At 35.6% G+C, this 18456-nt stretch overlaps 3 protein-coding genes and 1 long non-coding RNA gene across 6 annotated transcripts; 2 read left to right on the forward strand and 2 right to left on the reverse strand.

The window, feature by feature from the left end:
- Nucleotides 1-1177: 1177 nt before the first annotated feature.
- LOC103506906 (chloride intracellular channel protein 4-like) lies at nt 1178-6442 on the reverse strand. Its single transcript, XM_008471330.3, has 4 exons — nt 6123-6442; nt 5142-5356; nt 4738-4874; nt 1178-1311 (listed from the first exon to the last, which is right to left on the reverse strand). Exons 1-4 carry the CDS (start codon nt 6440-6442, stop codon nt 1291-1293), a joined length of 693 nt encoding a protein of 230 aa, XP_008469552.2. The 3' UTR covers nt 1178-1290.
- Nucleotides 4227-4731, reverse strand: LOC113466455. Its single transcript, XR_003390844.1, has 3 exons — nt 4609-4731; nt 4425-4527; nt 4227-4335 (listed from the first exon to the last, which is right to left on the reverse strand). It is a non-coding gene; the product is annotated as an uncharacterized LOC113466455 (long non-coding RNA).
- Nucleotides 6443-6960: 518 nt separating the features above from the next.
- Nucleotides 6961-15843, forward strand: LOC103506907 (pleiotropic regulator 1). Its single transcript, XM_026821887.1, has 8 exons — nt 6961-7198; nt 7317-7554; nt 7755-7978; nt 8648-8797; nt 11294-11443; nt 12989-13107; nt 13502-13734; nt 15809-15843. Exons 1-8 carry the CDS (start codon nt 7190-7192, stop codon nt 15841-15843), a joined length of 1158 nt encoding a protein of 385 aa, XP_026677688.1. The 5' UTR covers nt 6961-7189.
- LOC103506897 (protein-lysine N-methyltransferase EEF2KMT) lies at nt 11380-17857 on the forward strand. Of its 3 annotated transcripts, none has more exons than XM_008471321.2 (2): nt 11380-11514; nt 16555-17857. In XM_008471321.2, the coding sequence occupies exon 2, from the start codon at nt 16583-16585 to the stop codon at nt 17750-17752; it is 1170 nt and encodes a 389-aa protein (XP_008469543.1). In that variant the 5' UTR covers nt 11380-11514; nt 16555-16582; the 3' UTR covers nt 17753-17857. The 3 variants fall into 3 exon arrangements, with proteins under 3 accessions (XP_008469543.1, XP_026677693.1, XP_008469541.1); XM_026821892.1 differs by lacking the exon at nt 11380-11514 and adding an exon at nt 12457-12732; XM_008471319.3 differs by lacking the exon at nt 11380-11514 and adding an exon at nt 15274-15585.
- The last annotated feature ends 599 nt before the right edge of the window (nt 17858-18456 follow it).

The raw sequence follows: 18456 nt of genomic DNA on the forward strand, positions 1-18456 counted from the left end.
GGTGGATCCCTTTTGATTGATAAAAAAAAAAACCTCTGAATCTGGCAACACTGGATAAAACAGCTGTTTAGTATAATGAACAGCTGACGAAGTGACGATCAGAAGCTCTACTGCTTAAGCCTGCTCTACTTTGGCTTTGATTGAACTTTGCAAGTTTACAACTTTGAGAATTTGAGAAATCCTTGCAGTAGGCTGGAGAGTTGGAGATTAAAAATTAAAATTACAGAAATAAGATTACCCCAAGTAGAAAGTAGGAATTGATGTTGAGTTGCTTGCTAGGAATTTGTTGTTTTATGACTGTAATGTGACCATCAAGAAGGGGTCTTTTCATGAACTAATCAAAAAATTGATGTTGAGTTGCTTGCTAGGAATTTGTTGTTTTATGACTGTAATGTGACTATGTGACCATCAAGAAGGGGTCTTTTCATGAACTAATCAAACCCATCAATAATATTCAAGTTTTGAAAATGGATGTCAAAATTTCCAGGCAAGTACCAAGATAAATTCAGACTGTATATTCCCTGTGTAAAGTTCCACAGCCAGACTAAACTGGCAGGGTCTCCACTCCAAATTTTAAAAAATCACTAGATTCGAGGGAAAAAAATCACTAGATTTGACTTGAAAATCACTAGATTTCTAAATTCTTCCAAATGGTAGTATACTCGTGTTTTTCGAGGGTAGAAGTCTTGTATACTCTTTTTATAGTAAAAAAATCCTCTATAGGCAATGGAATAACTGGTTAACTACTTTCTATGACTCCAATATATATATTTTTTTTTTAAGCTAGCAGCATGCTATTGGCCAGATGGTCACCCATCCGGGTACTAACCACGCGCAACCGTGCTCAACTTCAGTGATGTTAGTAGATTAATTCTGTACTCTCTAGTCATTTTATAGTTTTATTATACCTACTCGAAATCACTGCAACCTAGAATTAAGATTAGTTAGAAACTTAGTAATAAGAATTGTAATTGTAAATTGTGCATAATGTGTGTTAACAGCATAATAAACTAATAAATATTAAATATTAAATTAAATATTAAATTTTGAGAATTTTTGGCTCTCTTCTTATCTTAATTTTTGGAGAGTAAGATCTCTTTGTTAAAGTTCCCTCTATATAATTACGTCTATAAAAATAATTAATAAATGTGTTATATAAAAAACCGACGCACTTACAGTGGGGGTGTAGTCTTCTAGTTGCTCAAGGACATTGTTCAAAGAGTCTGTGTGTTGCTGAATAGACTGTCTAGCTCTTGACTCTTGATCTGATCTGTCCATTTTGTTTATTAGTTAAAGTACCAACACAAATTCCTGTCAATAAAGAATATTTTCCATTAGAAAATAATAATAAATCTCAACTCGTCCTCTCTAATTGCTCATAATAGAGAGAAAGGCATTTGCCACGTACATATGTTGCTGATTCCATACCCAACAGAGTTAATTTTATATTGATTGATTTTGAGTTTTTGACCACACACATCACAATAACAGTAGAGCTACTTAACTGTTGGGGTAAATGGAGTAATTAACTTGATTTGAGCAATACAAAACCACTTGAAAATAAAACTCAAGTGAAAATAAAAACGTCATATAATGTGACGAGAATAATCTACTTACAAAATAAATAACACTCTACCTCGAAGAAAATTGTCATTTGGTTGTGCCCCATTTAACAAGCCAATAACTTTACCAGCCTGATAAAGGCTGTTGATAAATCGAACCTAAGAAAATGATAATGATACACAATGAATAAAAAATGTAATTAATTTAATCAAATAAATAAATAAAATAAATTAATAATTCTTTTCCTTGTTAAAATAAATAAATAAATTATTAATGTGAATCATAGAAAACAACTTAAATTTAATATTAGGACTCTTAAAAATATAACCAACTTATTAGGTAACAATATGAGGTACAACAGATTAAATTGTAAGTACTGGGATTGATACAAAGTATAAACTAAAGAAATTAATTTATAATAATGATAATTCCTATACTATACCTACTTAGTATACAAATATTATAGGATATGAAGAGTAAAAATGATGTGTGTTATGAAAACATTTTCCAGTGCTATGCATGGCTAAGTGTGAATAATAAAAGTACATTGCATACAATGTTGAACTGAATTCACTCAACCAAATATAACGTTTAGAAACATCTCTGCAACTTGCAATAAAATTCCATTTCAATAATCACAGGAATAGAACCCTTCCCAGGAATAGAAACTTTACATAGGTACCTACATTGCCTATACAAAATAGGTCTGAATGCTATAAATAAAACAATATGGTTATTGGTTATCTATTCATGTATACTTTTGAGCTGACACCAAAAAGAGACACGTGGAAGATACAAAGAGGGATAGAATAATCAATATAAAATTAATAATAGAGAGAAAGGCATTTGCCACGTACATATGTATGTTGCTGATTCGATACCCAACAGAGTTAATTTTATATTGATTGATTTTGAGTTTTTGACCACACACATCACAATAACAGAGAGCTACTTAACTGCTGGGGTAAATGGAGTAATTAACTTGATTTGATCAATACAAAACCACTTGAAAATAAAACTCAAGTGAAAATAAAAACGTCATATAATGTGACGAGAATAATCTACTTACAAAATAAATAAATTATTTAATTTATTGAGGTACCATTAAGTGGTTGATGGACTTTTGTGGCAAGCATTTAATTTTTATTTTATTTTCAGGTGTGGGATTTGGCCACAGGAAAGCTGAAACTGTCACTGACAGGTCATGTTGGTTCTGTCAGAGGTCTGACCGTATGAGGTACAACAGATTAAATTGTAAGTACTGGGATTGATATAAAGTATAAACTAAAGCAATTAATTTATAATAATGATAATAATAATTCCTATACTATACCTACTTAGTATACAAATATTATAGGATATGAAGAGTAAAAATGGTGTGTGTTATGAAAACATTTTCCAGTGCTATGCATGGCTAAGTGTGAATAATAAAAGTACATTGCATACAATGTTGAACTGAATTCACCGTTATTAGACTGTTTGCTCGTCCTGAAAATTGTATTAGTCTCAGCAGAACCAACAACAAATTCTGGAGGGGCAGACAATACAAGCAACTGACATTTCAATTCCTGAGGAAGAGTTCTTATTACCAAGGTTCGGTTTATCAATAACAAGGTACGTTTTTGGGGGGAAATGGCCTAATGGTCAAAAACAACAGGTACATTATTAGACTGTTTGCTCGTCCTGAAAATTGTATTAGTCTCAGCAGAACCATCAACAAATTCTGGAGGGGCAGACAATACAAGCAACTGACATTTCAATTCCTGAGGAAGAGTTCTTATTACCAAGGTTCGGTTTATCAAATGCTTTTATGAGGCTGTTAAAATTATTGGCCAGTTAAAACACATTTCAATCGATGGTAATTTAACAAGCCAATAACTTTACCAGCCTGATAAAGGCTGTTGATAAATCGAACCTAAGAAAACGATAATGATACACAATGAATAAAAAATGTAATTAATTTAATCAAATAAATAAATAAAATAAATTAATAATTCTTTTCCTTGTTAAAATTGCAGGTGATTCGCCACTATCACGGACATCTGAGTTCTGTGAACACCATTTCTCTTCACCCTACCATTGACGTTTTGATCACAGCCGGTCGGGACTCAACGGCTCGCGTATGGGATGTGAGAACTAAGGCTAATGTGTACACTCTGACGGGACATACCAATACTATTGCCAGTGTGGTCACTCAGGCTTCCGAACCTCAGGTAGGAACGAAAACAGTCCTTCTGGAGAGCTGTGAACGGATAATGTTCGTTCTCGGAACGGCTGGCTTTCTCCTATCCTGTCTTCCTTCTCTCTTAGATTTCGGGACGATAAGACCTTGGCAGTTACAGTTCCCTCTCTCTACCAAACCTCTTAAAAAATATCTTGAGAGCTGAAGAACTCAAATAAGGCACCGTCGCGTATTTTCTAAAACTAAATGGTGCCGAGGTGACTATTTCACTGGCGCTAGTGTTAGCTCCCAGGACTGAAAACCTCAGCAGGCCGTACAGAAAAGCTTGCCGGCCGCATATTGAGTATGTTGAATATTTATATTTAATTTAGTTTTAGCCTCCGTGGCCGACTGGGTATCACACTAGGCTTGCACGACGGAGGTCCCGCATTCGATTTCCGGCGGGGTCGAAGTTTTTTCGGCTCTCTACTTGGAGTCTATTCATGTATACTTTTGAGCTGACACCAAAAAGAGACACGTGGAAGATACAAAGAGGGATAGAATAATCAATATAAAATAAATAAATGTACAAAGTGGTGATACTATGATACCTAATAAATCTTTTAATAATATTTAAGTAAGATGACTAGATAACTTCATTTTTAATAAAACAATATACAAAGTGGTGATACTATGATACCTAATAAATCTTTTAATAATATTTAAGTAAGATGACTAGATAACTTCATTTTTAATAAAACTATGTACCTACCTACATACAGTATTCAAATGCAAAATTCTACCTATAAGTTATGATTTACATATTTACTACATGGATGTAATATTTCATTTCAATCATACAGTATTCAAATGCAAAATTCTACCTATAAGTTATGATTTACATATTTACTACATGGATGTAATATTTCATTTCAATCTTCAATCATTATCCTGTCAGTTCTAACTGGGATGGAAAAGCTGTACAGAGGTTTATTAGGATTAGATTTTCGTACAGGTAAAGGTTGGCTTTTGTTTGACCAGTGGCATATGATGTCCTCATCAGGGGGACAAGCTTCTACAAATGCTGCATTATTGTAAGCTGAATGGAGATACTTCCAAATGTACCTGTAATGTACAGGGATTTCATAATCTGAAATTAAAATATACAATGTTTTTAGGATCATGCTTATCAATTAAACATATCTCTTTTATATTGGCAATTGAAAAACAGTAACTACCTAGTCAGGCCCAAATTCTAAATAAAAAAAAAGCTCTTTGCATTTCATCCTTTGCAAATCTAATTATAATTCCCACATAAATGCTAACTATTCTCTTTCCTAGAGTGATTGGCTTCATTAGCATTTATTTAAACTTATCAAAGGTGACTGTGGACCACAAGACAGATGAACAAACTTACTAAGGATTGACTGTAAGGCAACTCTGACTTGATGTAGCTTTGGTAGTATTTGACAATCAATCAAACTCATTTGAGATCCACACAAGAATAAATTGTTACTGTCCCTGGTGACCACCTTTTCAAGATGTTGATTGATTAACAAGAACTCTTGCTCCAGATTGTGACAATCTTTGGCAACACCTCTAACATAGAAACTAAATCTGGAGAAGAAATTTCTGTGGACAAATAAATAGATACAATGTAAATCTAAACAATGAAAGTTTTAGTATTTAGTATAGTACTTTAGTTAGACTGCCAAATTAGGACATGTAGTCTAGGTAATTAAAAACTGTCAGGTAACTCTGGACCACCCTGTATAATGTCTGTACTTTTTCTTTCAGGAAACGTACAAGAGAAGCTGATTTGAATGATTGCACAGACTGCTTGCCACTGTCCAAACGTATTAACAGCTTGACCATAGATAACTCGGTTCCTATTCCTCCTCAGGCATTGTTTCACATCAATGTCAATGTTGAACAAAATCATACACATGTAAGTAACCACTTGACTGTACAGATATCGGAGTACTCTTTTCTTACTAAAAAAAAAAAAAAAAAAAAAAAAAAAAAAAAATATTTACCATGTAGTCCCTTTATCTTAACAGTTTAATATTGCATCACCATTGGTGTCTACCTGTCTACATATGTACTTACACACATCAGTATCTAACATGTAGTCCCTTTATCTTAACAGTTTAATATTGCATCACCATTGGTGTCTACCTGTCTACATATGTACTTACACACATCAGTATCTACAAACATACCTAATAACTTAAAATTTTATTACCATAGATGTACAATGTACATAGAATAAACAGATAACAAACTTTTGTCCCATATGGGAACTGTGTCATTTTGTAATAGGTAATTGAATGGGCCTTAGGGATATAATATTAAGCTAACATTATTTTATACTAAAAGTAAATGTAATCCAACTTACCTTGTAGCTATCTCTGCATCACTCTCAAATTCATTCTTTAGAAGTCCTCCAGGAAAATTATCTTCTAAAGTTGTCAATATTTCATCGGGATCATCAATAGCATCATTGTTTAGCACAATACATGGAATTCGTAATCGTAAGCCTAAGCTTGTAAAAGACTCTGGAGGTTTTGAAGGATTTACCTTAATGATTGTATAGTTATCTATTAAGTGTGCACTCTTTTTTAAATGGGCTAACATAACAATGCACTGACTTTCAAGGCATGCCCCAATGTTTTTGTTATCAACTCCTAATTTGACGTATATTTTCAGGTTTGCCATCTTAGTCTATGTTTGATGGGTAAATGCAAACTGAAGATGTTCATTACCTACTTAAAATAACTTAATATACAATTGTTTGTATTTTTATTCTATTTCTATTTATATCAAGAAAGTAATCTATAAATAGAGAAATGTGTTATCACAACTACCCAGTGGATACAGCTGTCAGTTGAATATTGTATTCACAGATGAAGACACAAGTGAAATTCAAATAACTTACCTCGTATGCTCTTCACACGCAACAGATATAAAATTGATAGAGATTATGAATATTTATGTTAAATTTATGAAAAGCAATAGACCAAAGAGATTTATCAAACTACTAAAACCAAACTTGTTTTCTTCTTCCAAGCCATCAAAATCAAATCAAACTATCAAAGCTGAACTTTAAAACTTTTGAACTTTCCCTCCCATCTCTTTTTTTTTAACGAAAACCTCAGAAAAAACCTCTTTGTAAACTTGGCATCACTGTCTGAAAATAAACAATATGGCCGCAAGGGCGCCATATTTCAAAAATGAGTCCGTCGGTATTCGTGTGTTTGTGAAAGAAGCAAAAGAGCAAAAATTCATTAAAATTTATGACTAAAGATAAAATATACAGGATTTTTCCTAATTTATCAAGTTTTTGATCACCTTACCTGACCTCCTACAACTGAAGAAATTGATTACTGGATCCATGTCATATTGTGGTAAATTTGAACACAAACTTTGATCAAACCAGTGACTGAGAAATCAGCTTCTTTCAAAATGACAGAGGTAAGAGTTGAGTATGTTTTTGCAATATTTCACACCCTTATTTTGTTTATTAAACATCATTGAAATCGCAAACAGAATTTATAGGATAATTCAAGAGCAATGTTTCCTCAATTTACAGGAAGTTCAACGGCATTCTGTTCACACCTTGGTGTTCCGTTCACTGAAGAGGACTCATGATATGTTTATATCATGTCAAGGTTTATTGCCACCAGTAGATGAAACAGCAGAAAAAATCAGACAGGCTATCAAAGCAAGAGACACCTACGGCTCTGTGCTTCACAAAGTTCAACAGAATAAAGCAAAAGAAATTCACCACAATAAAGATCATTCAACATCTGCCAGTGAAACTTCACAAGGTAAGAGAGAGATTGCCTTAAGTAATAATCCAAGTGATTTTTTTTTTTTAGTACTTTTCTATGTTACAAAATTCATTCCCATGTCTGCTCTTACCCACCACAGAAGTTGTAGGGGTGAGATATACAACATTGGAAATATTGCCACCAAAGTGGATACTTTAGTCCTATTTAATTGCTTTCTAAACAAAATTTTCTTTCAGAACTTGTACCCAGCACAGAGAATCAATTGGTACCAACCACAGCCAGCAATACTCAAATCATTCAGCAAGCTAAGGCCAAAGCCCTGCCCATGCCAAAACCTCAATGGCATGCCCCTTGGAAATTGTACCGTGTTATCTCTGGTCATTTAGGATGGGTCAGATGTGTGGCTGTTGAACCAGGAAATGAATGGTTTGCAACAGGATCAGCAGATAAAATCATAAAGGTAGGTATTATTGTTTAGGCAGTGTTTCTCAAAGTTGTTGCCACCACAGCACACTTTTCAAGACTCCAGTACATTATTTTGTACCTATTAGAGGGAAGAAATGTTGTTTTAATAGTGGCTTTTTTATTTGGCATAGTCTTTCTTTGTCTCATCTCATCAGTTTTATGATCTTTGTCTTAAAAAAATGTACAAGTTTTAACTCACCAAACCTCAGTGGCAGTCTAGTGGATGTTGTACTTTGGATTATGGAATTTTGAAGAAATGTTGTTTTAATAGTGCCTTTTTTATTTGGCATAGTCTTTCTTTGTCTCATCTCATCAGTTTTATGATCTTTGCAGTGGCGTAGCGTGGTCTAACTCCAAGTGTAGGGCGGACACTAATTTCTATCACAATATCTATCAAATAAGAATACAATAATTATTTAAAGTCAATATTTAAGGCTATTTGAGTGGAATTTTTGAGTGTATGGCCGCCATACACGCCCTACATGGACGCTACGCCACTGATCTTTGTCTTAAAAAAATGTACAAGTTTTAACTCACCAAACCTCAGTGGCAGTCTAGTGGATGTTGTACTTTGGATTATGGAATTTGATCATTTGAATCCAAGTCAAGTCATAGAATTAATTGAGGTACCATTAAGTGGTTGATGGACTTATTTTATTTTCAGGTGTGGGATTTGGCCACAGGAAAGCTGAAACTGTCACTGACAGGTCATGTTGGTTCTGTCAGAGGTCTGACCGTGAGTCCTCGACATCCTTATCTGTTCAGTTGTGGAGATGACAGAACTGTGAAGTGTTGGGATTTAGAATACAACAAGGTACGTTTTTGGGGGGAAATGGCCTAATGGTCAAAAACAACAGGTATGTTATTACTGTTTGCCCGTCCTGAAAATTGTATTAGTCTCAGCAGAAACATCAACAAATTCTGGAGGGGCAGACAATACAAGCAACTGACATTTCAATTCCTGAGGAAGAGTTCTTATTACCAAGGTTCGGTTTATCAAATGCTTTTATGAGGCTGTTAAAATTATTGGCCAGTTAAAACACATTTCAATCGATGGTAATGGGGCTCAACCACTTTTTTTTTTTCTTCGCTGATGAAGGAAGTTCGAAACACGCTGATCTCAATAGAAATGCTTAAAATTTCATTTGAGGCTTCCTAAGATGAGAAATCTTCGTTTGAAATTTAGTAAGACTTTTCCCTAAATCAATCATCTTTATTTTTCAAGAGGTGTCAAAGAGGGAACTGTAACTGCTAAGGTCTCATCGTCCCGAAATCGAAGAGAGAAGGAAGATGGGATAGGAGAAAGCCAGCCGTTCCGAGAACGAACATTTTCCCATCAGGATAAAATCCGCCCCGGGCGGGAATCGAACCCGCGGCCTAGTAAGAGAGAGATTGCCTTGAGTAATAATCCAAGTGATTTTTTTTTAGTACTTTTCTATGTTACAAAATTCATTCCCATGTCTACTCTTACCCACCACAGGAGTTGTAGGGGTGAGATATACAACATTGGAAATATTGCCACCAAAGTGGATACTTTATTTTGCTTTCTAAACAAAATTTTCTTTCTTTCCAGAACTTGTACCCAGCACAGAGAATCAATTGGTACCAACCACAGCCAGCAATACTCAAATCATTCAGCAAGCTAAGGCCAAAGCCCTGGTATTCCCTGTATAACTGAAGCTAATTTCAAGTCTATATCAATCAAAGGTAGCCTTAAAAAAAAGAGGTTGGATAGAGGAAACTGTAACTGCTAAGGTCGTACCGTCCCAAAAGCAAAGAGTGAAAGAAGACAGGATAACAGAAAGTCAGCCGCTCCAAGAACAAACTTCATCTGTTTAGGATAAAATCCAACCCGGGCGGGAATCGAACCCGCGACAGGCTATTCTCCAGTAAAATGAACTAGGAGTTATAAAGTGATACCCGCTGAAGTTGTGACACAGGATTGACTATAACCATGTACGGATTCAACCCTCTCGTTTCTCGTTTTTGAAGGGACACATATAGACACTTTGTGGGTGGGGGTTTATCCTCCATGCACTCCTTTACAGGGTGTCTACCAAAATGGAAAAATAAAATTCCCTGACTTTTCCCGGTTTTCCAGTCCAATTTTTCTAAATTTCCAGTCTACTTTTCCAAGATTTTCCACCCTATTCCCACTGCGCCGCAGCCGATTTTTTTTTTTTTTTTTTTTATGAAATAACTGCGTCGCAGGCCAAAATTTTTCAAGATAAATGACCTTTGACCAAGATAATGACCTCAAGACTACCACAGCCATTTCTCTTTGATCTGGCTTAATAGGTATTTACTATAAGTGAACTGGCATTTTTTTTAGAATATAATAACAGCGCCGCAGGGGAAATTTTTAAACATTTTGGTCTAAAATCTTCAGATATTCAGTCTCATCGAAATCCTAATCTTCAGCTCCGCAGGAGAATTTTTTTAAAAAGTATGAACCTGAAGTTTGTCATTATACAGTCTACACATTCACATATTCTGGGGGGATGAAGGTTAACACAAAAAAGGGGGAAATGAGCAGATGTAGACCAACTTTCAAGGTAAAACTTGTGACATAATAAAAGCTAGGGAAAATGTTTCAGAAATTCTCAATCAGAAACACATTAGCCCAGTTAGCTTGGAAGGTAGAACGCTAGGTCGCGGGTCCGATTTCCGCTCCGGGCGAACTTTATTCACAAAAAATAAGGGTCGCTTTCGGAACGCCTGGCTTTCTCGAAGAGAAGAGATAGGATAGGAGAAAGCCCCTATCCTATCTTCTCTTCGATTTCGGAACGATGAGACCTTTCCCTAAATCAATCGTCTTTATTTTATTTTTCAAGAGGTGTCAAAGAGGGAACTGTAACTGCTAAGGTCTCATCGTCCCGAAATCGAAGAGAGAAGGAAGATGGGTGAAATTTTTATGGCCACAGGCGAAAATTTTGGTCTCTAATTTTTAAAAAAAACTTAGTTATCAAAAACACAAAATTTGGCACGCCGCGGGGTAGGAGAAAGCCAGCCGTTCCGAGAACGGACATTATCCGTTCAGGATAAAATCCACCTCGGGCGGGAATCGAACCCGCGACCTAGCACTTACAAAGTAGACGCGCTATCAACCAAGGTTGCCCATTTTTATTAACTTAGAACTCACATCAATGTTCACTAACCCCATTATGTCATACTTTTCATATTTCAGGCTCCCGTTCAACCTGGTACTTACAAAGTAGACGCGCTATCAACCAAGGTTGGCCATTTTTATTAACTTAGAACTCACATCAATGTTCACTAACCCCATTATGTCATACTTTTCATATTTCAGGCTCCCGTTCAACCTGGTTCGATGGATTCAGAGTCGGGAATATTCTCCATGACGTTCGATAACAGTGGAAGTCGCCTGATAACCACGGAGGCCGACAAAACCGTTAAACTCTACAAGGAAGATGATTCGGCCACCGAAGAATCACATCCCGTGAACTGGAAACCCAACATGAACAGTACTGAGTTCTAGACCTGAGAAGGTGCCACCACATGAATCACCCGGTATTTACGATACGATTTTTTTTTTTTTTTTGCAATCTAAGCTGTATTTTACCATCGGCCTGTTTTATTCCACCACTACATTTTCGGACGATGACGCGCCGACAGTAAAGAATACTTTGTATCGAAAAATTCGAATTTCGGTACACACCTTGGACAGATAACACTTGCCATCCGGTGAAAATTTCAGCTCATTCGGTTGTTTTGAGTCTCTAGGGATTCCGAAAGACAGGCGCGAGGCGGTTTTCCTATTAGACAGCCAACCTAGTTAGCTTAGTTGGTAGCGCGTCTGCCTTGTAAGCGCTAGGCCGCGGGTTCGATTCCCGTCCGGGGCGGATTTTATCCTGAACGGATAACGTTCGTTCTTGGAACGGCTGGCTTTCTCCTATCTTCTAGAAAAAATCTCATTAGACAAAACAGGGCTAGTTTACGCTCGTGTGCTCCTTTGAAATACTGAACCACCTTAGGGACACAAATAATAACAAATGAAAATAGAAGTTTTGAATTGTGTACAGAATGAGATCGATTTTTATAGTCTCTAGGGATTCCGAAAGACAGGCGCGAGGCGGTTTTCCTATTAGACAGCCAACCTAGTTAGCCTAGTTGGTAGCGCGTCTGCCTTGTAAGCGCTAGGCCGCGGTTTCGATTCCCGTCCGGGGCGGATTTTATCCTGAACGGGTAACGTTCGTTCTCGGAATGGCTGGCTTTCTCCTATCTTCTAGAAAAAATCTCATTAGACAAAACAGGGCTAGTTTACGCTCGTGTGCTCCTTTGAAATGCTGAACCACCTTAGGGACACAAATAATAACAAATGAAAATAGAAGTTTTGAATTGTGTACAGAATGAGATCGATTTTTATTTGTATTGAAGTTGTAAAGTCAGTATTCAGTAAAATAAAATTAAAATAACAGCACGAAAAGCTGACATCATCATCATCATCATCATCATCATCATCATCATCATCATCATCATCATCAAAAAAGTGAAAAGTCGTAGTTGTACCATATTTCAGGATTTTTCCTTTAACCCATAACTTTGTACATTGAAATATTGAAAAGCAAAACTGGGTACCATCAAAGTTGAATTTTACAGAGGGTGAGAGGAAAATATCGATTGTTAAAGGATACCGACCCAACACTAAAGATCTTAGCAGTTATACAGTGACATTTAATCATATAAAAAGAAAATGAGGATGCTGCCTTTGTAAAGTAAAACATACAGGTAAGTATAGATAGCTTTGGGTGGTCTCTTAGTTCTACTGCAAGTTTATAAGACCATAGTTTCTTTATGTTTAAAGGCTCTACCCATACATTTGGGTATATGGGAAAAAAAACTTTCTGAAAGAAACAAGTTACATAACCACACTGTCCAATATTGACTGAAAAGGTCACATTTCAACCCCCTATGGTATGGCAGGGAGGTTACTTGAAACTAAAACCGTAACTCTTACGGAACATTCCTTTTGTTGTTTTGTTAGGTCATCACGGGATCTCACGATTGTACTATTCGCTTATGGGACTTGGCAGCAGGAAAATCACTCTGTACGCTGACCAATCACAAGAAGAGTGTTCGATCTGTCGCCCTGCATCCTACCTTGTAAGTTACCTTCCTATGTATCTCTATTTCTAGGACCTCGTGTTAAAAGTGTTTTAAGGTAGTAAAACACTATCACGTCACGTGAGCTCATGGGGATCAGAAAGATGTAGATCAAAATTTTCCCATAATATTGTAAGTAATTTCGTTCAGGATAGATACACTGCCCTCATGTCACTTATTATTATACAACTCTTTATTAGGATTAAAAAATATTTACAAATAAACAAAACAAAATTAACATTATTTTACAAAAAAAAAAAAAAGATAACTAACTAAAAATAAAAAATAACTTGAACTCACGTGACGTGATAGAAATCACCTTTAAGTAATTGTATGTTAGAAATCTTAACAAAGAGTTGTATGATTATAATGTTATTTTTTTCTCTCACATCAGGTACATGTTCGCGTCTGCGTCCCCGGACAATATCAAGCAGTGGAAATGTCCCGAGGGGAAGTTCATTCAGAATCTACCGGGCCACAATGCCATCATCAACAGTATCTGCGTGAATAATGAGGGGGTCCTGGTGTCGGGAGCTGATAACGGGACGATGTGTTTCTGGGACTGGCGGACCGGGTATAACTTCCAGCGATTGCAGGTACGTTGCGTCAGTGGTTTTCCAAAGCCTAGTGTCTTCTTCTTCTTCCTAGCCTTTTCCTATTTAAATAGGGTCGGCGTTTTCTGAAGCCTAGACTGACGGATAGTACAAACTGGAAACATTTGTTTCGCAAAAGTTGCGCGATTGTTGCATAACAAATGTTTGGATAAAGCCTAGTGTCTTCCTCTTCTTCTTCTTCCTAGCCTTTTCCTGTTTAAATAGGCTCGGCATTTTCTGAAGCCTAGACTGACGGATAGTACAAACTGGAAACATTTGTTTCGCAAAAGTTGCGCGATTGTTGCATAACAAATGTTTGGAGTGTAGACCAACTTTCAAGGTAAAACTTGTGACATAATAAAAGCTAGGGAAAATGTTTCAGAAATTTTCAATCAGAAACACATTAGCCCAGTTAGCTTGGAAGGTAGAACGCTAGGTCGCGGGTCCGATTTCCGCTCTGGGCGAACTTTATTCACAACAAATAAGGGTCGCTTTCGGAACGCCTGGCTTTCTCGAAGAGAAGAGATAGGATAGGAGAAAGCCCCTATCCTATCTTCTCTTCGATTTCGGAACGATGAGACCTTTCCCTAAATCAATCGTCTTTATTTTATTTTTCAAGAGGTGTCAAAGAGGGAACTGTAACTGCTAAGGTCTCATCGTCCCGAAATCGAAGAGAGAAGGAAGATGGGATAGGAGAAAGCCAGCCGTTCCGAGAACGAACATTTTCCCATCAGGATAAAATCCGCCCCGGGCGGGAATCGAACCCGCGGCCTAGCACTTACAAAGTAGACGCGCTATCAACCAAGGTTGTTACAATATAGTTACCAGTTATACAATGCTCTATGAAACTTGCTTGATCTATTGTTGAAAAAGTATAAGTTGGATTCTTCTGTTCACTCAAGTCTCTTACCTCAATCATACAGTGAGATAATGCAAGGAGAAGCTTATCTTTGGAGGCCACTGTCAAAGCTACAGTGTCATCACAAGTTTGAATGGTTTGCCCATCAAAGTGATGAGCAAAAACTACCCTCACCATGTTAATGCAAGTTTATAAGACCATAGTTTCTTTATGTTTAAAGGCTTTACCCATACATTTGGGTATATGGGGAAAAAAAAACTTTCTGAAGAAACAAGTTAGCCAGTTACATAACCACACTGTCCAATATTGACTGAAAAGGTCACATTTCAACCCCCTATGGTATGGCAGGGAGGTTACTTGAAACTAAAAGATTAATGTAGAACACGCACGACACAAGGAAAAGGGGTACGGATGTGATAACAAATAACTATTGATAATTTTGATAAGAGATAATGGAAAAATTAAATGAAAAAGTTTTTCTTTTTCTTTACAATGTTGCCAAAATGCACACTAGTAGAATTCCTAAAAAAAAAAAAAAAAAAAAACGTTTTTAGGAATTCTGCTAATGTTGCCAAAATGCACACTAGTAGAATTCCTAAAAAAAAAAAAAAAAAAACACGTTTTTAGGAATTCTGCTAACGGCCATATTTGTAATTTTTGGGAGGGAAAATTTGAAATGTTGAAGTTTGAAATTTTCATGTAAATGTAATAGTTGTAAAGTCATTAAGTCAGTATTCAGTAAAATAAAATTAAAGATAGCACGAAAAGCTGACATCATCATCAAAAAAGTGAAAAGTTGTAGTTGTACCATATTTCAGGATTTTTCCTTTAACCCATAACTTTGTACATTGAAATATTGAAAAGCAAAACTGGGTACCATCAAAGTTGAATTTTACAGAGGGTGAGAGGAAAATATCGATTGTAATAGGATAACGACCCAACACTAAAGATCTTAGCAGTTATACAGTGACATTAATCATATAAAAAGAAAATGAGGATGCTGCCTTTGTAAAGTAAAACATACAGGTAAGTATAGATAGCTTTGGGTGGTCTCTTAGTTATTTGTATTGTGAATAAAATAACGTGAAAATAAAACCTCACAAATTAATTTTAAAAATTCAACAGTTTGTTCTATAGGGACCTAACAAAACGTGCTGATCAAAGTAAGATGTAAGCTTGCTACAAAACAATTAAAAAAATTGAAAGATTCTAGATTTTAGAGGCTGCTCTAATTGTCCAACATTTCCAGAGACCAAACATACAATCATGTGTTACGAAAGTTGAACTTGACTATGAAAGGTGTATGCAACTACCTATGTTTAATCATAGAATAATAGAAGTCTAAATATACGAAAGAAAAAAAAAATCAATAATGATTTTGTTTGAACAACTTATCCCTGATAGCCCGATACACAAGTCAAACCCTTGAGATACGTAATGAAAACTAGTGTCTGGCTGAGGGACGTTTAACAAAGCGACTTGGTTTCATACAAGTCAAATCAATAATGATTTTGTTTGAACAACTTATCCCTGATAGCCCAATACACAAGTCAAACCCTTGAGATACGTAATGAAAACTAGTGTCTGGCTGAGGGACGTTTAACAAAGCGACTTGGTTTCATACAAGTCTCTCTTAGTTCCAATAAGAACCATAAGTTCATATCATCAAAACACTCTGAAAGTGTAAAATGGAAAGGAATGTTCAAGTGTAGCCAAAATAGCAGAAAGTTCCAGGCTTTGTTGTGAACACCCTGTTGTAAAGGTTGGTGGTCTCAGTAGGGGTTGATGGTCCATGATCACACACTTAGAAAGTGACCATTGTGCATTTTGTACTTGATATCACTCTTCTTCTTTGCCTTTTCCCATGTTCAGATGGGGTTGGCCAGACTTGATATCACTATTACTCTCAAATTGTTGATGCAATTTGTGTTTTTGAATAGCCCCCAGGGGGTAAATACTTACCTCATCATTTTAATGTGTTTTTTTTTTTTACAGGATTCTAGAAGCAATCAATTCAATAGTGATGGACATCAGTTCTCAAGAAAATCAATTGCTTTTAAATATCCAGAAATCATTTTTCTTGTTGGAACCATTGGACAACTTTTTAGTAGATTTAATATGCTTAAATAGAGATTTCAGCCAAGAAAAATTACTTCAGTATACTATTCATCACCATATCATAAAAAAATATCCTAATAAAAGAGATTATACAATTAGGTTTTTAAAAATGGTGATTAGTTTGCTAGAGTATAATCGCATTGAAGCAATGGAAACAATGTACAATGAATATGTTCACCTTTTGAGCTCAAAATCTGGAAACAAAAATTACTATTACCGTCACTTCATTATCAACCAAAAGATTAGTGTCATTAAGAACACATACAGCATGATATCAAGAGGAACAACAGGATTGTGTGTCTGGGAAGGAGCTATGGTACTTGCTGAATGGTGTTTACAGAATAAAAATCTATTTCAAGAGAAAACTGTTTTAGAACTGGGGTGTGGTGTGGGATTAGTAGGACTGACAGCAATTGTGAACTGCAAATGTAAACAATACATATTTTCTGATTGTAATGATGAAGTATTAGATCTAGTAAGGCATAATGTATTGATCAACACCAAAGATTATTCTAATTTATGTTTAACATTATCTGAATTCCATGACATTGATGATTCACAACAAAATGAAGTTGGTGATGTTCTGAGTGATCTGATATCCAAAGTTAGTGGGGTAAATATTAATGATGACAGTTCTGTTGAAACTCTGGAAGAAATTGATAAAGATCATTCACATCAAAGCGAGCCAAATGTATCCAGCAATGATATTGACATTTTCAATAATACTAAAATATCTATCAAAAATTTATCATTTGAAGAAATAGCTCTTCTTAAGTCAAATGACATTCTCTGTGATATTGTCTTAGCTTCTGATATTGTGTATGACACAGATCTTTTCCCCAGTTTGAGAGATGCTTTGGTGAATGTATTGAACCACAATCAAACATGTAAGGCAATATTTGCATGTAAAATCAGAAACATGGACACTTTTAATTCATTTGTGGAAATTTTAAAAGAGACTAAAATCTTACAAGTTTCAGAAGGAAAGCTTGATTCCCAAAATTTATTCTTCTTTAGTGATCAAAAAATGTATTCTATGGTGAAAATATTAGAGATAAGAAGCTCAAAAGTTTAAAAAAATGCTGTATATAATAATATACTTGGTACTAGTATTTAATGTGTGCATTATAAAAAATCGTAAATATTGAAAACTATACATATGTTGATATGTATAAAATGATATTGCCTGCTTTTTATTAATTAATTAATCTGTATAATTTATTTAGGTTCATCAAAATAAAATACGGTACCTACACGCCGAGGCATTTTCAATAAGTAATGAGGTGGTGGTGTTTAAAACACAAAAACAGGTACATATATTTTTTTTTTTCTATTTTAGTTTTTAGAACCTAGCCTAGCTAGATCTGAGTACAATGACCACCACCTCAATTCAACTCTTTTAAGAAGATAATAATAATAATCGGGCCCGGTCGACAGCTTGACGCGATTCCAAAATTGAATTGTAAGATGCTTTAAAAAAAAAAAAAAAAAAGATTGAATTGAACCAAGTTAGGTAGGTACGTGAACTATTGAAATTGCATGAAAAATATCCTTTGGTCTCAAAAGACATGGAAGTGAACCAAGTTAGGTAGGTACGTGAACTATTGAAATTGCATGAAAAATATCCTTTGGTCTCAAAAGACATGGAAGATATTCTTTCGTGAGTGTAATGATGCCGAAAAACCTTGAAACTCTATTTCGTGTTAATGACATAGGCGGCGATAGGGGGGGGCTTGGGGGGCTTAAGCCCCCCCAAAGTTATCAGGGCCTCTTACACTA

Source organism: Diaphorina citri, unplaced genomic scaffold, assembly GCF_000475195.1.
Source record: "Diaphorina citri unplaced genomic scaffold, Diaci psyllid genome assembly version 1.1 scaffold271, whole genome shotgun sequence".
Taxonomy (NCBI): domain Eukaryota; kingdom Metazoa; phylum Arthropoda; class Insecta; order Hemiptera; family Psyllidae; genus Diaphorina; species Diaphorina citri.

Excerpts from the sequence above, each read along its gene's own strand:
- LOC103506907 (XM_026821887.1), top strand. Across the intron at positions 7,555-7,754 it reads TGCCAGTGAAACTTCACAAG|AACTTGTACCCAGCACAGAG; the intron begins GTAAGAGAGAGA and ends ATTTTCTTTCAG. Across the intron at positions 7,979-8,647 it reads CAGCAGATAAAATCATAAAG|GTGTGGGATTTGGCCACAGG; the intron begins GTAGGTATTATT and ends TTTTATTTTCAG.
- LOC103506897 (XM_008471321.2), top strand. The coding sequence starts at position 16,583 with ATGGACATCAGTTCTCAAGAAAATCAATTGCTTTTAAATATCCAGAAA.
- LOC103506906 (XM_008471330.3), bottom strand. The coding sequence starts at position 6,442 with ATGGCAAACCTGAAAATATACGTCAAATTAGGAGTTGATAACAAAAAC. Across the intron at positions 4,875-5,141 it reads TGCCTTACAGTCAATCCTTA|ATTATGAAATCCCTGTACAT; the intron begins GTAAGTTTGTTC and ends TTTTAATTTCAG. Across the intron at positions 1,312-4,737 it reads ACAAAAGCCAACCTTTACCT|GAATTTGTGTTGGTACTTTA; the intron begins GTACGAAAATCT and ends CTTTATTGACAG.